This window comes from Antennarius striatus, chromosome 20, assembly GCF_040054535.1.
Source record: "Antennarius striatus isolate MH-2024 chromosome 20, ASM4005453v1, whole genome shotgun sequence".
NCBI lineage: Eukaryota > Metazoa > Chordata > Actinopteri > Lophiiformes > Antennariidae > Antennarius > Antennarius striatus.
Window position 1 is genome coordinate 11,416,978 of NC_090795.1, and position 18,762 is coordinate 11,435,739.

The window sequence follows — 18,762 nt, forward strand, 5'->3', positions numbered from 1 at the left end:
AACCCCACAAGTTGTTCTTATCCAAACCAGGCTACAGTGCCCGAAAAGCCACAGACCAGTGGCTGGTCAATGCTTCCAGGCACCAACCACGAGGAAGATGACCTGTTTGATTTCTACTCGGCAGGCATGGCTACAGCTGACTATGATTTTGACATTTTGATTGGACAAGATGACCTAAATGCCATTTTGGGTGATGTCGGCCAGTAATTGTTTGATCGTATTATCTAGACTTACTGGTTAATGAGTTCGTTCTGTCAGATAGCTGTACTATACTGGCTGCATTCATGCGGATTTTACCCTGAAACTTTTTTAAACATGTATTTGATGTCATTTAGTTTTTTACAGTGTGATACAAGAACGCTTTTTACTTTTTTATTCAATAGAGATGCACTTTGGTATTGCACTTACTTCATTGTTACTGTACATAATTGTTTAAGTGAGACTATCTGCAGGAGTGAAAAGGAAAAACATGTACAGAGAAGGCCTGCAATGTTTCCTCTGTGCCAGAGGGTGGCAGGCAATGTCTTCATGAGACACATCACATTTCTATAAATCAATCTAATGCATGTCTTTCAAGTTTTAGTCATTTGCGGTAAATTGAATATTGTGTTTGAAGCCAAAAACTTAAATGAATGTCATTCTTGAAAAAAATTGACAGGAGTTTTTTGAATCTTATTAAAACCATTTTATTTAAAAGACTATTTACATCAGAAGCAAAATCAGACAATGAAATTGTTCCCATCACCAACATTTTGCAGTAGCTCATCAGTTTAAAAGGCATTAATTTTATCCATGTCTTCCTGATCACGTGTAGCTTAACTGCGGCTGTAAATTTTCTCTAACAGGGTTGCCATATTTGTAAGTGCAGGGGAGTATTAACTGCACACTGCCACATAGCTATAGGTAACTGATATGATATATAATGGATATAAGCCCTGAAAGAACCTGTAGGACAAAATGATGCTACACAGCAGCACACAAAGATTCAATCCGGTCACTCAAAATCAACGTGCATTTTACTCATTCACTCCTGATGGGACCCAATCACCCCCTTTGTACAGAAATATCCCATGCTATTCGTACTCACATGATAAACCTTCACTTTTTCAGCTATTGAGCAAATTATCCCTTATTCCTACGACAGCTCTAGCTTGATAACAAGCCTGCCAAATCAAAACAAGGTCCCCATTTCTCCTTCAATTGACCCCTGTAGGAGGTGTATGTTGTGTGTGAAGGCGGAAATGACGACAGTCAATGTATGTAGCTGTGTGCCTGTATGCATATCTTCTGTTTAATCCATCTTGAGGCTGCGGTAGATGTAGCGAATAAACGCCAGTGAGGCCCAGAACGACACACTTCCCAGCATCAGTGAGAAGACCATTGCCGTGAGCAGAGAGTAACCAAAGAACTCCGTCGTCTGCACCAGGCCACTCATGGAGGAACGGTTCCGGTAGTAGAAAACTGAGTAGACGAAGATGAAAAGGCCGGTGGAGCCAGTGCTGAGCACGCTCCGCCACCACCAACGGTAGTCCTCGCCGGACAGCAGGAAGTAAGTGAGCGCCACCGAGATGCAGGCGCCTACGGAAAGGAGGATGGCAAAGACACACAGCAGGATGCCATAGAGGGTGTAGTACTCTCTACCCCACACGGTGGCAAAGATGTAGTACAACTCCACTGAGATGGCACTAAGGGAGACAACAGACAGCGAGGGTATGAGTGTATGTAAATGATAAAACCAAAGAAGTAAATACGTTTATTGTGGTAACCCAGGTGTGATGACGCAAAAGTAACACTTTCAATACAGTTTGGAGATAAGATTTTATAAATTAAAAAAACTTTATAGGACTAAATAATTCTATCATGAAATAGGATAAAATGATTCAGTGGTCCCTCGCTATAACGCAATTCTTTGTTTGTGGCCTTGCATTTTTATGGATTTTTTTAGTGCAATTTTGCATGTTATATTTATATCTTTGATCGCTAGCAGTGCGAGTCTTTATTCTAAAACATTGGCCTTATCTTTCAACCATGGTTTTACCTTTGAGAGTGTTTAAACCAGAGAGAAAAGTGTGAAAATGTTAATACCTGTTTGAGAAGGGTGTCTAAAATGTGTAGTGAGGAGTTTTACTTCCTTAAAACATCTATAATTACTGCAAAAAACCAGATGACTGCAAATTTTGCCTATTGCGGGTTATTTTTAGAACCGCCATTGATGAGGGACTGTTGTACTCAAAAGAATCTGACAAATGCTACAAGATAACTATTCACAGTGGCAAAAAAAAGATGAACTGCCAGCCAAAGTTTTGGCAGTGCAGCCTTAAAACTTTTTTGTCAAAGCTAGAAACAGCTTACCTGAATGGGAGGAAGCCGCCAATGGCCATGTGTACAACCGTGTGTTTGTACCAGGGCTGTGTAGGGATCTGTCGGGCAATGTTACGGGTGCGGCAGGGTGCCTGGAAGCTGCCGGCTCGGTTCTTTCCCACAATTCCACCAATGACTGTCAGCGGGAAGCCAACCAGCACCCAGGCTCCCAGCAAGAGGAGCACAGTGGTGGCTGGCAGCGCCTGGGTGGAGCCGCTATACCAGTGAATGGAGTTCACCACACTCCATGTTAGGAACAGAGGAGCTGTGAGAATGAATGTCAGAGTGAAAAAAGGGCAGCCATTGGTTTTTAAACTATTGCAAATAATTCCGTAGCTTTCCACATTCACAAAAAATGAATCTATTATGCCCATGATCAGTTAGACCAGGATCTCTCCTGTGCTTTGGAAGTTTTATAAATTTCTACCTTAATAAAATACTCCTGCAAAGACTGAGCGCTGTGGTAAATCAATGAATCTTTAACTTTTCAGAGAAGCATTATTCTTTACTACATACTCATGGTGGCTGCCTCTTCTGATTGAGTCGTATTTTTGTTTTTTAGAAATATGTCATCCATTAGGGCTCTATGGAATAACTCCACTTTAATGTCTAAATGTTAATACTAGTATACTAGAAGCAACTGTTCGGATATTTATGTCAAATGTTCAGGATTATAAAAATACATTTTTAAATTGAATTTAAATATTTGAATGTATTTTGCAACGAATTCAGTGTAGAAGGTTCAAGCTTTTCATAACCAACAGAGACCATAGTGAAGATTTTTTAAATGAAATATGTCATCTGTTATATTTTTCCAAGCATCTTTCTTCAATTTGATGATCCAATTTCTATACAAAAATGGAAAATTAAAAGAGGAACAACTCAGTGAGGATTGGAAATAAATACCAAGTTGTGGCAAACAGCAGCTGCAGTAATCTGATCCCATTAACTGTGAGGATATTAATAAGCAAATACAGATGGTTTAATTAGATATGAATCCGGGAATAATATATACATCCATTACACAAAGATTTCCATTAATATACAGACTAGGACTACAGGCACATAGTTTTTATAACAAAAATGTGAACTGAGCCCAGACCCACTTCAGTAGACTCACCGGAGAAGAGTGACGATGTAAGGATGATGTTCCACACCCAGTGCTGGCCGTTGATCTGCGTGTAGAAGCTGCAGGACACGTAGCCTGACACGCAGCTGGTCAGAGCATACAGGACGATAGCAGCAGAGTTGATGGCGCCATGGCGGTGCATGCTGAACATTCCAAGCAGTGCCATGATGATGATTCCTACAGCAATGAGGTGACATTAAGAGGGGCTAGACAAAATATCTGCATGGGTCGTAGATGTTTTTGGGCTTCTCACCTAAAAGACAGTTCATACTTAAACAGATAACTTTCAGCAGTGAGAATGAAGACTCACCTGTGGCAAGGGTGAGGAACTGAGCCCCGACTCCCAGCACGGCACACAGCAGGCTTTTGTAAGGCGGAAATCTGAAGACATCAGTGTGTATAATCTTCCAGCCGTTGTCTCCCTGATCCAGATCATCACAGCTTCCATCCTCTTCCACATTATACCTGCAGAGAAGCAAAAGAGTTTTTCATCAAGCGTGTTGTTATGTTTCTGATTCATAGACAGCTACAGAAGAATTTTAAGTGCAGTGTTAGAAATAAAAGCTGTAGTGGTCAGTGTGAATTGTCAGATGGAGGCGTGCACAAGAGATATCAATGTACACGCGCCGAAGATACTTATTTTTTTACTTATTTTTAATTAACAGTTTTAATCCCCGAAGGGAAATTAAGAATCCACTCTACACACAGGTTAGTGGGTACATGCATATATAGTGTGTACAGGTGTGTAACACAAACACACACAAGGGGCCTGTAGGCATGCAGGTGAGGGAGAGGTAGAGTGGTAGAGTGGTTGCTCCTGTGAGCAACTTGTAAATGGCACGGCGCCTTGCTCAAGGGCAGTGCTTGGGAGGTGAGCTGACATCTCCAACGGTCAGCTCACACTCCAAAGTGACTGGCCCCAAAAACAAACAAACAAAAAACAAGCAAAAAAACAAACACAAAGCTACGCTATAGACATTTCAATAGCTTTATGACTAAGTTTTTGGGATTTTATTTGCCAAAGTGATTCTGGTCTGCACTGAGCATTTTGTCAACGAAGCTTTTCACACAAGACCAACCTGGCAAAATCATTTTTGAGGACCCGCATGAGGATGATGATGACGAAACCCAGCAGCAGCACCACCAGAACCAGTGAGTTAATGATGGACAGCCAGTGGATCTCCAATGTTTTAGGAAAGAATGAATAGTCCCGGAGACGCTCGGCCCTCCTGGAGTGAGGCAAGGTGGACTCAAACCAGTGCACGCTGTAGGTGTGGGTGACCATCAGGCTGCCTCCACCCACCCCCACTCCACCAATCGCTGCACCTGCCCCCTCCTCTAGGGGGACGGGTTTAATTTCTTTTACGGAGACATTGGCGAAAATGACAGAGTCGCCGTTGTACTCGATGTTGAAGTCCAGATGAGTCCATAAACTCACCTGTTGAAGGGAAGGAAAACGGTAAAGAGTGGAAAAAGGAACGGGAAAGGGTGAGGAACTGACAAATACTCACAATCAAAGAGAATGTGGTTTAACACTGGTAAAAGACATATATATATATATATATATATATATATATATATATATATTTCATTCATTTATGTTCCACACATCCCATCAACACAGTACCAGTTACCTTGTGGCTGTGAGGGAGGAAGCCACTCTCCTCAATATATCCTACAAAACCCCAGATTGGAATATCATCCAGGACAAATTCAAAGTAGAACAATTCCTCGATGGCCTCACGAAGCTGGTCGACCTGACACACACACACAAAGAACCATCATCACATTCCACAGGTTTTAAATGTTTCATTCATTGATCTACAGAAGATGAATGATGACCGTGAACGATTTTTGTATCTGTTGTTGGAATTCCAGCCTGATTCAGTAAACCATTTGGGATGATTGTGTCCAGTTACATTACACTTTTGCAATGCAGACCACTGTGCAATGCACAGTGGTCCCCAAGCCCCCTGCTGCGGGCCGGCACCGGTCTGTGGGTCAATCGCTACTGAGCCACAGAAAGAATACAGAACTTACATTATTTCTGTTTCACTTATTATCAGATGCTGAACGATGTTTGTTTTGGAAAATTACCAGATTCTCTCCTCCACATCTGTCTATGAGACACTTTTGACACGTCAAAATGCTTGCCTCGGTCACATGACTACCTTCTTAAAAGGGTGACTCTGGCTATTAACACAGAATACATTACCGCTCAATCTGCCAAACTCATAAAACAAACAAATAACAAAGGTTGGCTGGATGTTACAAGGACGCTGCTAATAAAGTCAATACACATAGGACTCACGTTTATTATTATATTTAGAATAAACAGTTTTTATGCTAGTCGTATCATTTTATTGTGTCTATGTGCCACACCTTAAAGGCCAGTCTGTGAAAGTATTGTCTGACGTTTAACTGGTCGGTGGTATAAAAAAAAAGGTTTGAGAATACTGATTTAACATATAAAAGTTAAAATGATTTTGCTGTTATGATTATACACAGTAATATCATCAGATTTCCAGACTTATACATAGACATGAAAGCTGTTAGCACACCGTAATTATAAACATCAATGTAAAAGCTTCAGTATAGTTCTTTCATCTCATATATTTAAGCAAATGGAGTAATGAAACTTTAACCATACAAATTATTTATAAAGCTCGAATCTGATGCAATAGATCATCTAATAGTGAAAACCATTTATTTGAGGAAATATTACACAAGAATGTTTCGTTTTAAGACTCAATATAAAATCCACTTTGAGAACAGTACATCAAATTTCAAACAATTCTGACAATCCTGTACTAGTAATACCTGCTTCTCAGAAAGAGTGAGATGGCAAAGAACTTTTCTCTCCACATTCTCTCTGAATGGAATGTGATATAAAGATTCTGCCATACGGTCACCATCCAACACTTCTCCCAGACTCAGGGACTTGTGATTCACCTGAAGAAGAGACATGAAGCATTAGTGAGGAATTGTTTTATAAGCAAAGCAGATCATTTTGCAAAGAAATATTCTAGGAAATAAAAATTAAAACATATCATTTCACATCATCACTTAATGTAGGATATCGAAATTTATCCAATGAAGTTTCTACCCATCTTATTTTATGGTACCATGGTTTCTGTCTCCTAGAGAACAATCTTTTTTTCCGAACACATCAAAATGTGTTAATCCAATCTTTTTTCTGGTAAAGCCTGAAATTAAGTTTGAAATAAAAGCCATTTTAACTTCCACAACCTCATCCCAGGAGCACAAAAATAAATAAATACGTAAAACGCTGTCTTTGAGTCATTTCATCGGTGCAATGGTTTCATGGCCTTACATGAAATCACAAATTTTATTGCTACATGAAGCTGAAGCATCTTTGAGATGACAAGCTGTTTACAAAACATGTCAGACCGTGTGTGTTGTCCCTTCCATAGCGTGACAAAGAATCTCTAGTTTTCTGTTTGAATTACAGGAGTGCATTAATATACAGTAACACATGACCAAAGGCTAACCTTGTCCGGCCTGCACACAGGCAGTGTGTAGTAGTGATACGTCTCCTGGGGGTTATGATAAGGGCCCACTTTGTTGACATAGAGAGTCACATTGTCACCCTGCTTGTAGCCCACTGTCCAGCCACAGAACAAGAACAGAATCAAGATGCAGAGCAGGCCCATCGTCCTCTGGCAGCGTCCTGGTAGGTGTCCAGTTCCACACTGCATGACCCCTGCGGCAAAGACAGATGCATCATCAATTCATGAGGAGCAGAAATCATTCAAAACGGACTGAACACCCGGACACTTGACAAGTCACAAAATGTGCTTGTACCGATGTTTTTATACATAATACATCATTTGGTAGAAAAAGGAGTTTCCATGCAGCATCCCTCGCTCAACCTACTAATAAAAAAGGAAGAAATTACAAAACCCCAATTGAAATTCTTCAGTTTTAGTAATTCTCTGAATACAATTAAATAACTCTGAACAATCTAATTTTGAATTTGTGACACAATGAATATGACATGTCAGACAAACCTTATTTGAGTAGCGTATTTTTATTTTTCAGACCTATGCTTGTCTCCTGGGATTATACACTTGTCTCCTGAGTAGTGTCACAGCTGAAGATCTGGAATTTCAAGACATTTTCGCCTGAACAGCAATGGAATGCCTCCTTTTCAAAAGCTGACAATGTGTTCAAGGATTTGACAATGAATAAGAGCAGGAACAGAGCATAAGGGTCACTCCTTGTACTAACATCGACTTAACAACTTAAGTAAGCACGACAGTATGATGTATCAAACCACACAAGGCTATAATAACCTCTACATTGTGTAATGTGATAATCACATCCACCAATGACAGTTCGAGGATGTAATGTGATCATCCATCATCGTTTATTTGTCCGTCTGCTTTTTCGACATTCATTAAATGTTGATTTATCAAATTTAAATTGATGATGAGAGCATTGTGTCTAAGGGCCAGAAAGTGTTGGGTATTCCGGATCGTCTATTCGCTTTCATCAACATTTTTATTTTATTTTTTTTTACACATATTGTCAATGTTGAGACGATAATTATACAGCAACCAAAATAAAAACAGAAGGGGTACAAAATCCACGTTGTTCCACCGCTACTCATAATTCAATCCAGATCGTTTTTATTAGTCATTTTGAACGAGATCTGACGCTGGTTTGTAGTTGAATTCCAAAAGGGGCTCGTTGTTTTTTTAATTTTAGGCCCAGGTTGGTGAAAGCAGTAAATTATAAACAACGAAATAATAAAATCCGACTTGCCAGTGTCAGTGTTGTTCCACTGAGGTCTGAACGCTGCAGATCGACCGAACCGGTCTGTCCGCCGGACTCCTCCTGATCCAGGCCCCGACAGTCTCCTCTCCGCTTCGACACGCACCGACACTAAATATCACCGGAGAACCTCAACATACTGGAAACCACTGAGGCGATATCCCAACCTAATCTCAGATATTCATCGGGTTTACAACCAGGTACATGAAGTACTTTCATTCCCACTCGACACAGTGTAGAGGAGGAGGACGCTGACTCCACGTCACCTCAGATTTTAAAAATAACGATAAGATTGAGTTTTCCGGAGTGGGCGGAGAAACAGAAACACACTGAAGACGTTCACCGTTTCCAACGGGGGGGGTCACGTGTCTCTTTCAAAAGCAATATGATATTAATTTGTTTTATTTGCGTTATTCAACGCCATCAAAAACCGACATTTTACGCCTTTTCCTTTAGGTCTATTATTTTTTTTGTATAGACCGGATTTCCTATTACCCCGACTAGCCAATGAAATGGCATTTTAGTACTTCCTGGTTGCAAACTAGACATGTGCAATCAAACATGAACTGTTGATATGGACATTTCTCGACTCTGTTCTCGATGGATTGATTTGTAATGTCTGCAAACGGATTTCCCGCGAAACACACGGATCTTCTCGCGCCGGAGATCCAAACTAGATTGTTACAGCCGAGAGGTGAGTGTGTTGTAAACAATGAGATGATGTTACCTCATTCAAACCGGACGGAAACGAGATGATGAATGTTGAAATCAGCAGGTGGCATGTACTTTGTTAATAATTTATCATTATTTATGTTTCAGTCACCCTCTCGCTACATTTCCAACAACAGTTAGCTCTTTGCCGCAAACTTAGCTACCTTCCAGGTAGCAAACTTAGCTACCTTCTAGCCTAGCATCCCTCTCATTTTTGAAAACAACTGTTATTCAGTGTCTAAGAGCATATCTTGCCTTATTTATTAAACGCTATGCAAATCGATAATCTGTTTTTCAGCATAGAACCACGAACCAACTGCTCCACATTAAAATGAAATTGAAATTTCCAAAACCTTTGTGTAACGAATAAAATTATTTTGAATCTTAGGATCATGGAGCATTGACCTGGGTTTATGTAAAGGACAATGTTATTAACAAGCATAACTTTTCTTCTCAGACATTGATGACCTTAATTTAAAGTTTATTTCATCACAATGGGAATACACGGACTTGCAAAGCTGATTGCTGACCAGGCCCCTGGTGCCATCAGAGAGCAAGACATGAAGAACTATTTTGGTAACCATTTAAAGACCCTTTCCTTCATGCTTTTGCTTAACATTAGGAGGTCTGAGTTACAAATGAAAATGAGATCTCCCTTGGATGAATACGTTCAAAGCTGTGTCTGAACAAAGATGGAAGATGAGTCAAAACAGTACAACTGTTTCCAAAATGACTCATGATTGTAGGTCAAGTTAATTACTACACCTTTATGAAGAATTAACTCTTTATTCACTCCACTCCAAATGATCCATTTTTGAAAGTGTAACAAAGTGCAACAGGAAGTCCCTTTTACCAAACGTGGGTCTTAAGTTTAAGGCAAATGAAATTCTTATAAGCTCTTTGCTTTCTAACAGATTGTTATGTTTAGTGTGTCTGTCTTAATGTCTTGCTGAAAATGCAAAATAATTTTTTGACAGCTTTTTGAAACATTTTTCAGGTAGGAAAATTGCTATTGATGCCTCCATGTGTATGTACCAGTTCCTTATTGCTGTGCGGCAGGATGGTAATGTTCTGCAGAATGATGATGGAGAGACGACAAGGTAGAAGCACCACATTCAGACTTATTCAGTCAGCAGGAGACGCATTAAATATATAAAGCATCAAGAAGAATTGTTTTTGACACTTGCTTGCTCTTTTTGTCAGCCATCTGATGGGAATGTTCTACAGGACAATTCGAATGCTTGAACATGGTATCAAACCTGTGTATGTGTTTGATGGCAAGCCCCCTCAGCTGAAGTCATCAGAGGTTAGTATTGGCCTTTTGTCATTATGGAAATGTTTATTAAATTGGATTAAATCTGATTTTGTGTAATGATGTCTGAGTCTATGGAAGTAGAAGTAGTTTAGATTAATTTTAAGGAAGGATTCAAATTATTCAAACTATTGTCATGTGTCCAGTAGTGTGTAAGTTAAGTGGTAAAATTGAACTAGAACTGTCAGAGGTAGTCAGTACAGCTACTGTCTACTGCTGTCAGCTGTTAAGGAGCTGTGAATGTAAGTCAGCCTGTGTTGGGTCGGTTTACAGAAGGAAGTGAAGTGAAATGGGTAAAACGTGTTTTACAGAATGAAATTTTCTCTCAACAGATGAGAAAATAATGGCAACACAAATCAACGGTTTTGTCTTTGTCTAATGCTGTTGTTGCTCTTTTGTTTCCCTACAGTTGGATAAGAGGGGAGAGAGAAGGGCAGAAGCTGAGAAACAGTTGGCTCAGGCCCAGGAAGCCGGTACAGTCACTGCTTTTCTTATTTTATTCAGCAAGAGAAAAGGTTCCAGTATGGGTTTATCACGATGTTCCTTTATTATCCTCTTAGTGTTGATTCTAACGGACACATTAATTTTTTTCAAGAGATTAAAAGTGCCACTTTTTTTTGACAAGAGCCACGATAGTCCACTAACATGTGTCTTGATCATTTGCATGTAAAATGTTCTCTGTCTTTGCACAGGGGAACAAGAGAATATAGAAAAATTCACCAAGCGTCTGGTGAAAGTTACCAAGCAGCATGGTGATGAGTGCAAGAGGCTGCTGACCCTGATGGGGGTCCCATACATCGACGTAAGGGAGCATTTTGCCATAACCCTTGTTCAAAGCTTGTTTTTGAGAAATTAATTGCTCTTTTATTGTGATTGCACCACAGGTTTTTCGATAAAATTGGAGTATTGTTTTCTATGCCAGAAAAATAATTTTGTGACAGTAGAGGTGGGATGAGTTTATTGTGGTTTTTCTGCTGTAGGCTCCGTGTGAGGCCGAGGCCAGCTGTGCTGCACTGGTTAAAGCAGGAAAAGTCTTTGCCACAGCTACAGAGGATATGGATGGACTGACCTTTGGAACAAATGTCCTTCTCAGACACCTCACCGCCAGCGAAGCCAAGTAATGTTGAACCTGTATCCCTTTGTTGCTCAATAAATGTGTTTCAATGCTGCTCTGCAGCGGAGGCGTTCAGGGAATGGAGCCGAGGTGACGTCAGCTGCTGTTGGGATCTGAAGCAACCTTTAATGTCAAATGTGATTTACTGACTTGATCTTAAAGCTGAATCTTTGGTTAAGTTAATTTTCGTCAAATATCCATGATTATTTTGAATCATAATGGAGCCAATTGGATTCTTATTACAGTTTACATGTCCTATTTTAGTGATGGCAGAGCTGTTACCAGGTTAGCACATTACTAGAACTTTCTCAGAGTAGGGGTTACATATTGGATCCTCGTTTCATTAACGTATAAACACTGTTACAGACCAGCTGAAATAATAGTTTGTTTCACCTGAACCATATATATCACAAAGGGGGATTTTATAATACATCAGGGTTTTATTTTTTTGTAGGAAACTTCCCATTCAAGAGTTTCACTTCAGTCGAATTCTGCAGGACATTGGCCTGACTAATGAGCAGGTGGTTTAAATTTTCTTTTTTTTAAATTTAAATATATATATTTTTGTATAACTTTCAATATATTTTGTAATATTAAAGAAAGACTTCTTCCTGTCATATTGATGCACACTCTGTTTACCAAATGTCGTCTTAAAAACATGTTATAATAATATTTCTGCCCATTTTGCATGAACCCATTCTGTCCTTCGTGTTCCTTAGTTCATAGACTTGTGTATTCTGCTGGGCTGTGACTACTGCGGCACCATTAAGGGGATTGGACCAAAGAGAGCCATCGACCTGATCAAACAGCACGGCTGCATTGAGGAAATCCTTGACAACATCGACCTAAACGTACGCCGGTGTCTGTTACAATTGCAGAAGTTCAGGCAGCTTAACCAAACAGGCCTGGATATTTATTCTCTGTGTGTATTTTACTTGTGTTCTTGCAGAAACACACTGCCCCAGAGGACTGGCTGTACAAAGAGGCCAGGGATTTATTTGTGAACCCAGAAGTGGTGGATTGTTCCACGGTGGAGTTGAAGTGGAGTGAGCCTGACGAAGAGGGACTGATCCAGTTCATGTGCAGCGAGAAACAATTCAGGTAAACAAGTTGGATTGATGAACTTTCACTGGTTGCAGCCATATTAGGTGGTTATTCAACACGTGACCCGTCGGTGACACTACCCCTTCCACAAAAGTGAGGTTTATGTCCCACAATCTGTTCATGCTGGGCTTGATTTTGTAGATTAGACATTGTATAAAAGGTTAAAAATCACATTGTCACATTGTGGGGGGGGGGTAATATACTCGGATTGACTGATGATTTGCGTGTCTGTGTGCAGTGAGGACAGGATGCGTAACGGCTGTAAGAAGATTGTAAAGAGCCGACAGGGCAGCACACAGGGACGACTAGACTCATTCTTCACCGTCACCGGATCTCTGTCCTCCAAACGGAAGGTACGTTCAGAAAAACTACTACTATGAACATATTTGTTGCAGTAAACCTGCTAAGCGAAGCTTTGAAAGTTGTATGTTTTGTATTGAATCTTGTGTAGGAAACAGATGCGTTCTGCTGACATAATTCACGTTTTTGCTTTACATGTTTGTTTTCCCTTTTGAATGACACTAAGGACTTTTGGTTTTTTGCATATATAGGAACCTGAGACTAAAGGATCAGCAAAAAAGAAGCAGAAGACGGGAGCCACGCCAGGCAAATTTAAGAAGGGAAAATAGGCTGTACAGTACTGAGCTGTCTTGATTCCTTTAACATTAATATTATCATGAACTTAGCAGAGCAGAAGGAAGCTGCAGCACAGCGAGAGATGCTGCCTGATAACTTGGTGGTTAGCAGAAGACCTGTGTGGACATTACCACAGCATTTTGTTGATGTGCAACTTGGATCTTGTTTCAGGGTTTTATTGAAACTTGCTCGCCATTATTGAATAAAAGTAGTGAGGTCTGTTTAGAGACAAGTTGTCCAAGCCTCTTTATTCCTCATTTGGGGTCAGCATAATGTGGAAAGCCTTCGTCGTGTTTTCTGTTCACTTTGTTTTTGAAAACATCTTGTTTCGTACGCGTGAGGTGCATTCAGATAGTGGTTTAGAAATTTCGGGGATGGGACACTTGTGGCCCGTTTCCTTGACATGTCTGTGTGGGGGTTCCTGATGCTCTCACTCCATCCTCAACCCCCTCCTCTTGAAGCTCCCACAAGGTCTTCAATCTGCTTTGCTTGACAATCCTCTCAAACCTGTGGTCGTCACCGCTGCCCGTGCACATCCATCCATCCATAATCCACCCATCAATCATCCATCAACAAAAACATTCCCTAGTCCAACCAGTCTCATGAAAATCCTTCAGATAGTTTGTACCTGTATAATCTATAGATCGATCTATTTATGTATCCATCTATAGATTCTATACAGCCTTTATAGTGATTTAATCAAACTTGACATTTAATTCTAATATTTTGAGATTTCTGTTTTTAGTTGAAGGTCATAATTGTCTAAATAAAAATAAAACTATAAACAAGTAGTAAGTCTATCAAACTTTTTTCACTTTGTGAAATAAATAAATAAAAAAAAAAAGCTTTTCAACGATAGTCATTATTTTGAGATGCATTTGATTTATCTGTGCACATCAGCAGTGACTGACATTACTGAAAAGACTAAATATGAGCAGGAACCAAATCATTCAGCGTGACTCATCAATGTCATGCATATTCCAAAATGATTCATGTTCAGGCTGTGAATGTCTGACTTAAACTGATACTGGACATTGGTTTCTGAGTTGGTTGCTGACCAGAGTGGGAAGTGGTGCAGAGAAATGCTGCTGACACGCAACAATAACTGTAGTATCTTCTATTCCAGGTCTTCCGGATCATTCTGTAGTTTTTAGCATAAGACACTTGGGCTATTTCATCACAATGTTGAGGCCATGGTGAATGAATGAATGAAAAATAATTTCCTCATTAGTCTTTGTTGTTGTTTCATGCATCAGACATTTGTGAATATTACTTTGTCTTCTGTTTTTGTCAAAGCCGGTCATGAATCATTCATCCCATGTGGATTTATGGAACCTGATATTTCTGACACTTGTTCTGTGCATCAGGATGCTTTTGGGGCACGTGTTCTTAATCACTTGAATTATCATTTATTTTTTGGCTCACCATAGCGATGGCTGTAGACTGCTGATGTAATGAAACAATCACAGCGAAGCCAGTACATACGTGTTACACACCACTGAAATGTGCTGATTTTTATGTCACAGAACCACATTAACCTGTTTAAATGAATCAGTTCATTCTGTTTTGGTATGTATGGTCCACATTTAGATTGCTGAAACTCAAGGAGGTTAAAGTGTTGTGATATCTCACTTCCTGTATTTCAACAGTTTTTAGTCATTGGGGTCAAGCAACATCGGGTTTCTTTACAGCCACTGAAGGGAAGTTTCTTGCCTCAGTTCGGTTTGAAACGAGCATTATTTTTCTCATTGTCTAGCAGTGGACTCGTTTGGTGAGGAAATACTTCACAATTTTTGTGTTCTTCATGTCCTGTACTGACATTTATTTGTTAATGTCTGACTTCTACTTTGCCTGTCCAAATGGACCTCAATATTTTGTTATATTTATTTGTATCAGTTGATGTTTCTAAGAAAAAAGCGCACTCTGCCATAAAATGACATATCTTGTGGTGAATATAACAGTTGTTTGTTTTTTTTAATTCAGGGAGCAAGTTTCTGTTTGAAATGGTGGCATTTTTACTGAGTGTCCTGTTTGTTTCAGGTGAGCTTTATGTTCAGTCTCTTGAATAATTTACAGTATGTGTCTGATTTGGAAACAAAACTGCGAGAGCGGTGCAGACAGTTACTTCCTGCAGTGATCATGACAAAGGAAAGAAATGTTTAAAATCAAGAATGTCACTAGGAAAGAAAAAAAACCCATTTAGATACAACACGTTGCCGTTTTGTACCATCAAGTTTCTGTGTGGAGAGATGTTCGGCATAATTTCTTTAGTAAAGGATTTGCTTTTGCAGGTGCTTGGGCCAAATGCGTTTCTAATCTAGCGCTGTCCATCATCTCACCGAAGAGGATGGAAGCACTGAGTGGATCTTGCTTGCAGATCCCTTGCAGCTACAAAGCTGAATCAGGACATGAGATCGAAACCCAAGGAAAAATCTTTGGTGTGTGGATTAAAACTGACTCGAAATTTGGCCCCTTTCCAGAAAATGTCATTTTTAACAGCAGTAAAGAAAGTAACACATATCCAATGAGTATTATTGGAAACCTGAATGAGAAAAACTGCACTACTTTATTTTCCAACTTACACAAAAATTACACTGACATATACTTCTTCAGAATTGAGACCAAACAATTCTTGGCGACCGCATCCTGTGATAAACTTACGATAGTGGTTCAAGGTAGGAAACATTTTTTTATTAGCCTTTCTTTTAGATTATTTCAGTTTTGGCTTTAAGAGGAAGAGTAATAGCATTTCTCTTCATTGTGAAAGCAAATATTTGTTGTAAAGGATGATTTACTGTACAGGATGATTAAGAGTTGTGGCCACATGTTACAGAAACCAGCCAGTGTACAGAAAAGGTTTTGCATTGCCACTCCATGACAAACTTTGAAGTCTTTAAATATCAGCATGAGCTCCAATGTCTTGTTTATTCTAAGAAATTTGCAATATTCAGAAAACAGTCTGTCAATGCAATTATTTTACTTCCTACTCCTTTTTCTTTTTCCCTGCTGATACAGAACTATAAACTGTATAAATCAAATTTCATCCTTACCCTTACTACACCACAACCTTGTGACAGAATTTTTATTATAGGTTCACAATTGAAGTCTAATGTTAACCACAGTGACAAACTATATGCCTATAATTGATGGCATTTTGATTTGAACCCACAGATTATCCTCCTACGCCTCAGATCGAGATCTCAAGTCAGGATCTGAAAGAAGGGGACCTGGTCAATATAACCTGCTCTGCTTCTACTCCCTGTCCTCAATTTCCTCCTCAAATCTCCTTGGATGTTGGACAAGATTCTGACAACAAAGCAAAAGAAAGTAAAAGTGGAAGCTTAACAATGAAAATCCAGGAGATCAAGGTTTCAGACCAACACGATGACTTCAGCATCACCTGTTCTGTTGGGTATCCTGTGAATGAAGGAAAAAATATCAGGACAGTAGAGGAGAGGAAGACTCTCCGTGTTTTATGTAAGAGTTTGTTATTAGCAGATGATTATTTACTTGATGTTGACTGTTTTGAATTTTAAAAAAAAAAAATCATTCCCACATTTCCCCAGATGCCCCTAAGGACACCAGGGTGTTAATCAGCCCATCAGGTCCGGTGTCGGCAGGTAGCTGGGTGAACCTGACCTGTGTCAGCAGAGGGAATCCTCCCATCAGCCACTTCATGTGGTTCAAGGCTGGCGAAGACGGACCCAGAAATGTATCTCAAGGGCCCTTGTACAGTTTTAATGTCACAGACGGAGGTGTTTACTACTGTGTGGCCAAAAATGATCTTGGTGAACAAAAATCTCAAGAGATTAATCTAAACGATGAAGGTAAATGTGAACCTATACTGCATCATGTAGGAAAAAAAGGATAAAGTAATTTTAAATGAAGTAAGCACGAGGTATAGCCCAGACCGGACAGAGATTATGTGAATGACAGTTCAACATTCTTGACAGTATGGCAAAGTAGGAATGAATTGGGATGGATATGAAAGTGAAAATGACAAAATAAAGAAAGTAAAAAGGAAATAAGTTTAGCAGCAGAAGAGAAAAGACATGATTTTCAGAATTAATCTAACAGAAACCTCGTCACAATCTCTGCTCAGATTGTTCTCTCGTTATATTCTGATATCCACAAACAAATCTGATCTACAACATTTTTGGTCATTTGTAAATTACAATATTTTGCAAAGTGAAGCTGAGCTTAGTGCTAATTCTTATTCACAACTTAGTTACTTACTGTATTCTCGTTTCCTGCGGGAGCAGAGTCAAGTTTCACTTCGACATGGCAGACGGTCCTTGGAGCGGTCATTGGGATCATTGTACTCATCTGTGTGGTCGTCACACTTTGGTTAGTACTTAAAATGATTTTCAAATTATGTAAAAAGAAACACACATTTCTGTGCATGTGTTCTTCTTTATTGTAAAAAGCTGAAGGTTTGAAGGTCCTCTTTCAAATCATCCAAGATATGAATGACTTTAATACCATTAGGATTATTGTTTTTAGTAATTGTTGAATTTCGTTCTGACTGATGACTTTTTTAAACTGTATTTAAGCTATAAGTAAGTCACGCATTAAAGCACGTTAAAGGCTTTAGATTATTATCATTATTGCTCTTGTTGTTAATGTTGTTTTTATGAAAACAAATAAGCTGGATGCTTTCCTATTTTTTTTCCAGGTGGTTTAAATTAAAGCATCAAACACAGCAAGAAACGCAGGTGAAGAAACACGAACAGAATCACGTGTTGTTCTGAATGTCCATATTAAACTCAAGTCAGTTTGAATAAACACAAAGAACTTGATAGAGCATCATGTTAACGTAGTACATTTTTCAATCTACTGTGGTACATGACATCATTCAGTTTATTTGTCAACTTTTTCTGAGGTTTTCTCCAAAAGCAGAATGAGTTTTGTCTATTTTTTAACAGAGTCTTACACCTGGACAGCCACACGATCAAGAACCAGGAAGGGCAAAAGAACAAGAAGAAATCCATTATGGAGTGATCGATTTCTCCAGGATGAAGTCTAAACCATCCTCAGCCTCAGTGCAGGACCGTGAGCAGCAACAGGATACCCTGTATGCAGAAGTCAACGTGTCCAAAAAGATGGCGAACAGCTGAGCCCAGAGTCCACCTGTGTTCAGGTGAAGACTGATGAATGTATGCATTTAAAAAAATACAGCAATTTTTTTTTTTTCATTTTTACAAAGAAATGTTCGTCAGTGCCTTCAGTTCACTGCATGTTATTTGAAAATTTTATTATTGTAATTACTGTTATAGTTTCTTTTTTTTCTGTATATTTTGTGTTAATAATTTTGAAAAGTATTTTTATTTCAGTAAATCCTTCTTTGAAAGGGTTGGAGACAAATTATTTGGATATATAAATAAACAGATTCTGGCTGATTTATTTTCAATGGCATCATCATCCTGAGCAGTTAATATACATGGATTTTTTCCTTGAGCTAAGAAGAGTAATTCTTTCCATACATTATATTAATATACTTTCCATATAGAAAAGGTTTTATTTTTTGGTGTTATTAAAGATCTCACAAAATCATTTGACCTAGTCAAATAAATGAATGAGACAGTCTTTCTGCATTTG

General features: G+C 39.1%; 3 protein-coding genes across 7 annotated transcripts; 2 read left to right on the top strand and 1 right to left on the bottom strand.

Moving 5' to 3' along the window:
* Window positions 1–670: 670 nt before the first annotated feature.
* Window positions 671–8,742, bottom strand: tm9sf1 (transmembrane 9 superfamily member 1). The gene is made up of 9 exons (XM_068303944.1): window positions 8,279–8,742; window positions 7,003–7,214; window positions 6,311–6,442; window positions 5,125–5,247; window positions 4,570–4,928; window positions 3,801–3,955; window positions 3,482–3,667; window positions 2,353–2,626; window positions 671–1,685 (listed from the first exon to the last, which is right to left on the bottom strand). The coding sequence occupies exons 2-9, from the start codon at window positions 7,207–7,209 to the stop codon at window positions 1,292–1,294; spliced, it is 1,830 nt and encodes a 609-aa protein (XP_068160045.1). The 5' UTR covers window positions 7,210–7,214; window positions 8,279–8,742; the 3' UTR covers window positions 671–1,291.
* Window positions 8,743–8,912: 170 nt separating this feature from the next.
* Window positions 8,913–13,413, top strand: fen1 (flap structure-specific endonuclease 1). 3 transcript variants are annotated; one of them, XM_068304150.1, is made up of 12 exons: window positions 8,913–8,981; window positions 9,456–9,574; window positions 9,996–10,098; window positions 10,202–10,304; window positions 10,720–10,783; window positions 11,003–11,112; window positions 11,291–11,427; window positions 11,879–11,945; window positions 12,144–12,275; window positions 12,374–12,525; window positions 12,767–12,881; window positions 13,080–13,413. In XM_068304150.1, exons 2-12 carry the CDS (start codon window positions 9,493–9,495, stop codon window positions 13,155–13,157), a joined length of 1,143 nt encoding a protein of 380 aa, XP_068160251.1. In that variant the 5' UTR covers window positions 8,913–8,981; window positions 9,456–9,492; the 3' UTR covers window positions 13,158–13,413. The 3 variants fall into 3 exon arrangements, with proteins under 3 accessions (XP_068160251.1, XP_068160253.1, XP_068160254.1); XM_068304152.1 differs by having other exon boundaries at window positions 8,976–9,062; XM_068304153.1 differs by lacking the exon at window positions 8,913–8,981 and having other exon boundaries at window positions 9,454–9,574; window positions 9,976–10,098.
* Window positions 13,414–14,614: 1,201 nt separating this feature from the next.
* si:dkeyp-28d2.4 (B-cell receptor CD22) lies at window positions 14,615–18,750 on the top strand. Of its 3 annotated transcripts, none has more exons than XM_068343949.1 (8): window positions 14,615–14,935; window positions 15,148–15,204; window positions 15,456–15,839; window positions 16,336–16,641; window positions 16,731–16,991; window positions 17,427–17,511; window positions 17,840–17,879; window positions 18,090–18,750. In XM_068343949.1, the coding sequence occupies exons 2-8, from the start codon at window positions 15,168–15,170 to the stop codon at window positions 18,279–18,281; spliced, it is 1,305 nt and encodes a 434-aa protein (XP_068200050.1). In that variant the 5' UTR covers window positions 14,615–14,935; window positions 15,148–15,167; the 3' UTR covers window positions 18,282–18,750. The 3 variants fall into 3 exon arrangements, with proteins under 3 accessions (XP_068200050.1, XP_068200052.1, XP_068200051.1); XM_068343951.1 differs by having other exon boundaries at window positions 14,617–14,935; window positions 15,456–15,602; XM_068343950.1 differs by lacking the exons at window positions 14,615–14,935; window positions 15,148–15,204 and having other exon boundaries at window positions 15,216–15,839.
* Window positions 18,751–18,762: the final 12 nt, after the last annotated feature.

What these genes read in the sequence shown, in the direction of transcription:
- tm9sf1 (XM_068303944.1), bottom strand. Translation starts at nt 7,209, where the DNA reads ATGCAGTGTGGAACTGGACACCTACCAGGACGCTGCCAGAGGACGATG. An exon ending in TACATCGTCACTCTTCTCCG is followed by an intron (nt 2,627 to 3,481) that starts GTGAGTCTACTG and finishes TCATTCTCACAG; the next exon opens with CTCCTCTGTTCCTAACATGG. An exon ending in GGCGGCTTCCTCCCATTCAG is followed by an intron (nt 1,686 to 2,352) that starts GTAAGCTGTTTC and finishes TGTCTCCCTTAG; the next exon opens with TGCCATCTCAGTGGAGTTGT.
- fen1 (XM_068304150.1), top strand. Translation starts at nt 9,493, where the DNA reads ATGGGAATACACGGACTTGCAAAGCTGATTGCTGACCAGGCCCCTGGT. An exon ending in GGCTCAGGCCCAGGAAGCCG is followed by an intron (nt 10,784 to 11,002) that starts GTACAGTCACTG and finishes GTCTTTGCACAG; the next exon opens with GGGAACAAGAGAATATAGAA. An exon ending in CTCACCGCCAGCGAAGCCAA is followed by an intron (nt 11,428 to 11,878) that starts GTAATGTTGAAC and finishes ATTTTTTTGTAG; the next exon opens with GAAACTTCCCATTCAAGAGT.
- si:dkeyp-28d2.4 (XM_068343949.1), top strand. Translation starts at nt 15,168, where the DNA reads ATGGTGGCATTTTTACTGAGTGTCCTGTTTGTTTCAG. An exon ending in ACTTACGATAGTGGTTCAAG is followed by an intron (nt 15,840 to 16,335) that starts GTAGGAAACATT and finishes TTGAACCCACAG; the next exon opens with ATTATCCTCCTACGCCTCAG. An exon ending in GAAGACTCTCCGTGTTTTAT is followed by an intron (nt 16,642 to 16,730) that starts GTAAGAGTTTGT and finishes ACATTTCCCCAG; the next exon opens with ATGCCCCTAAGGACACCAGG.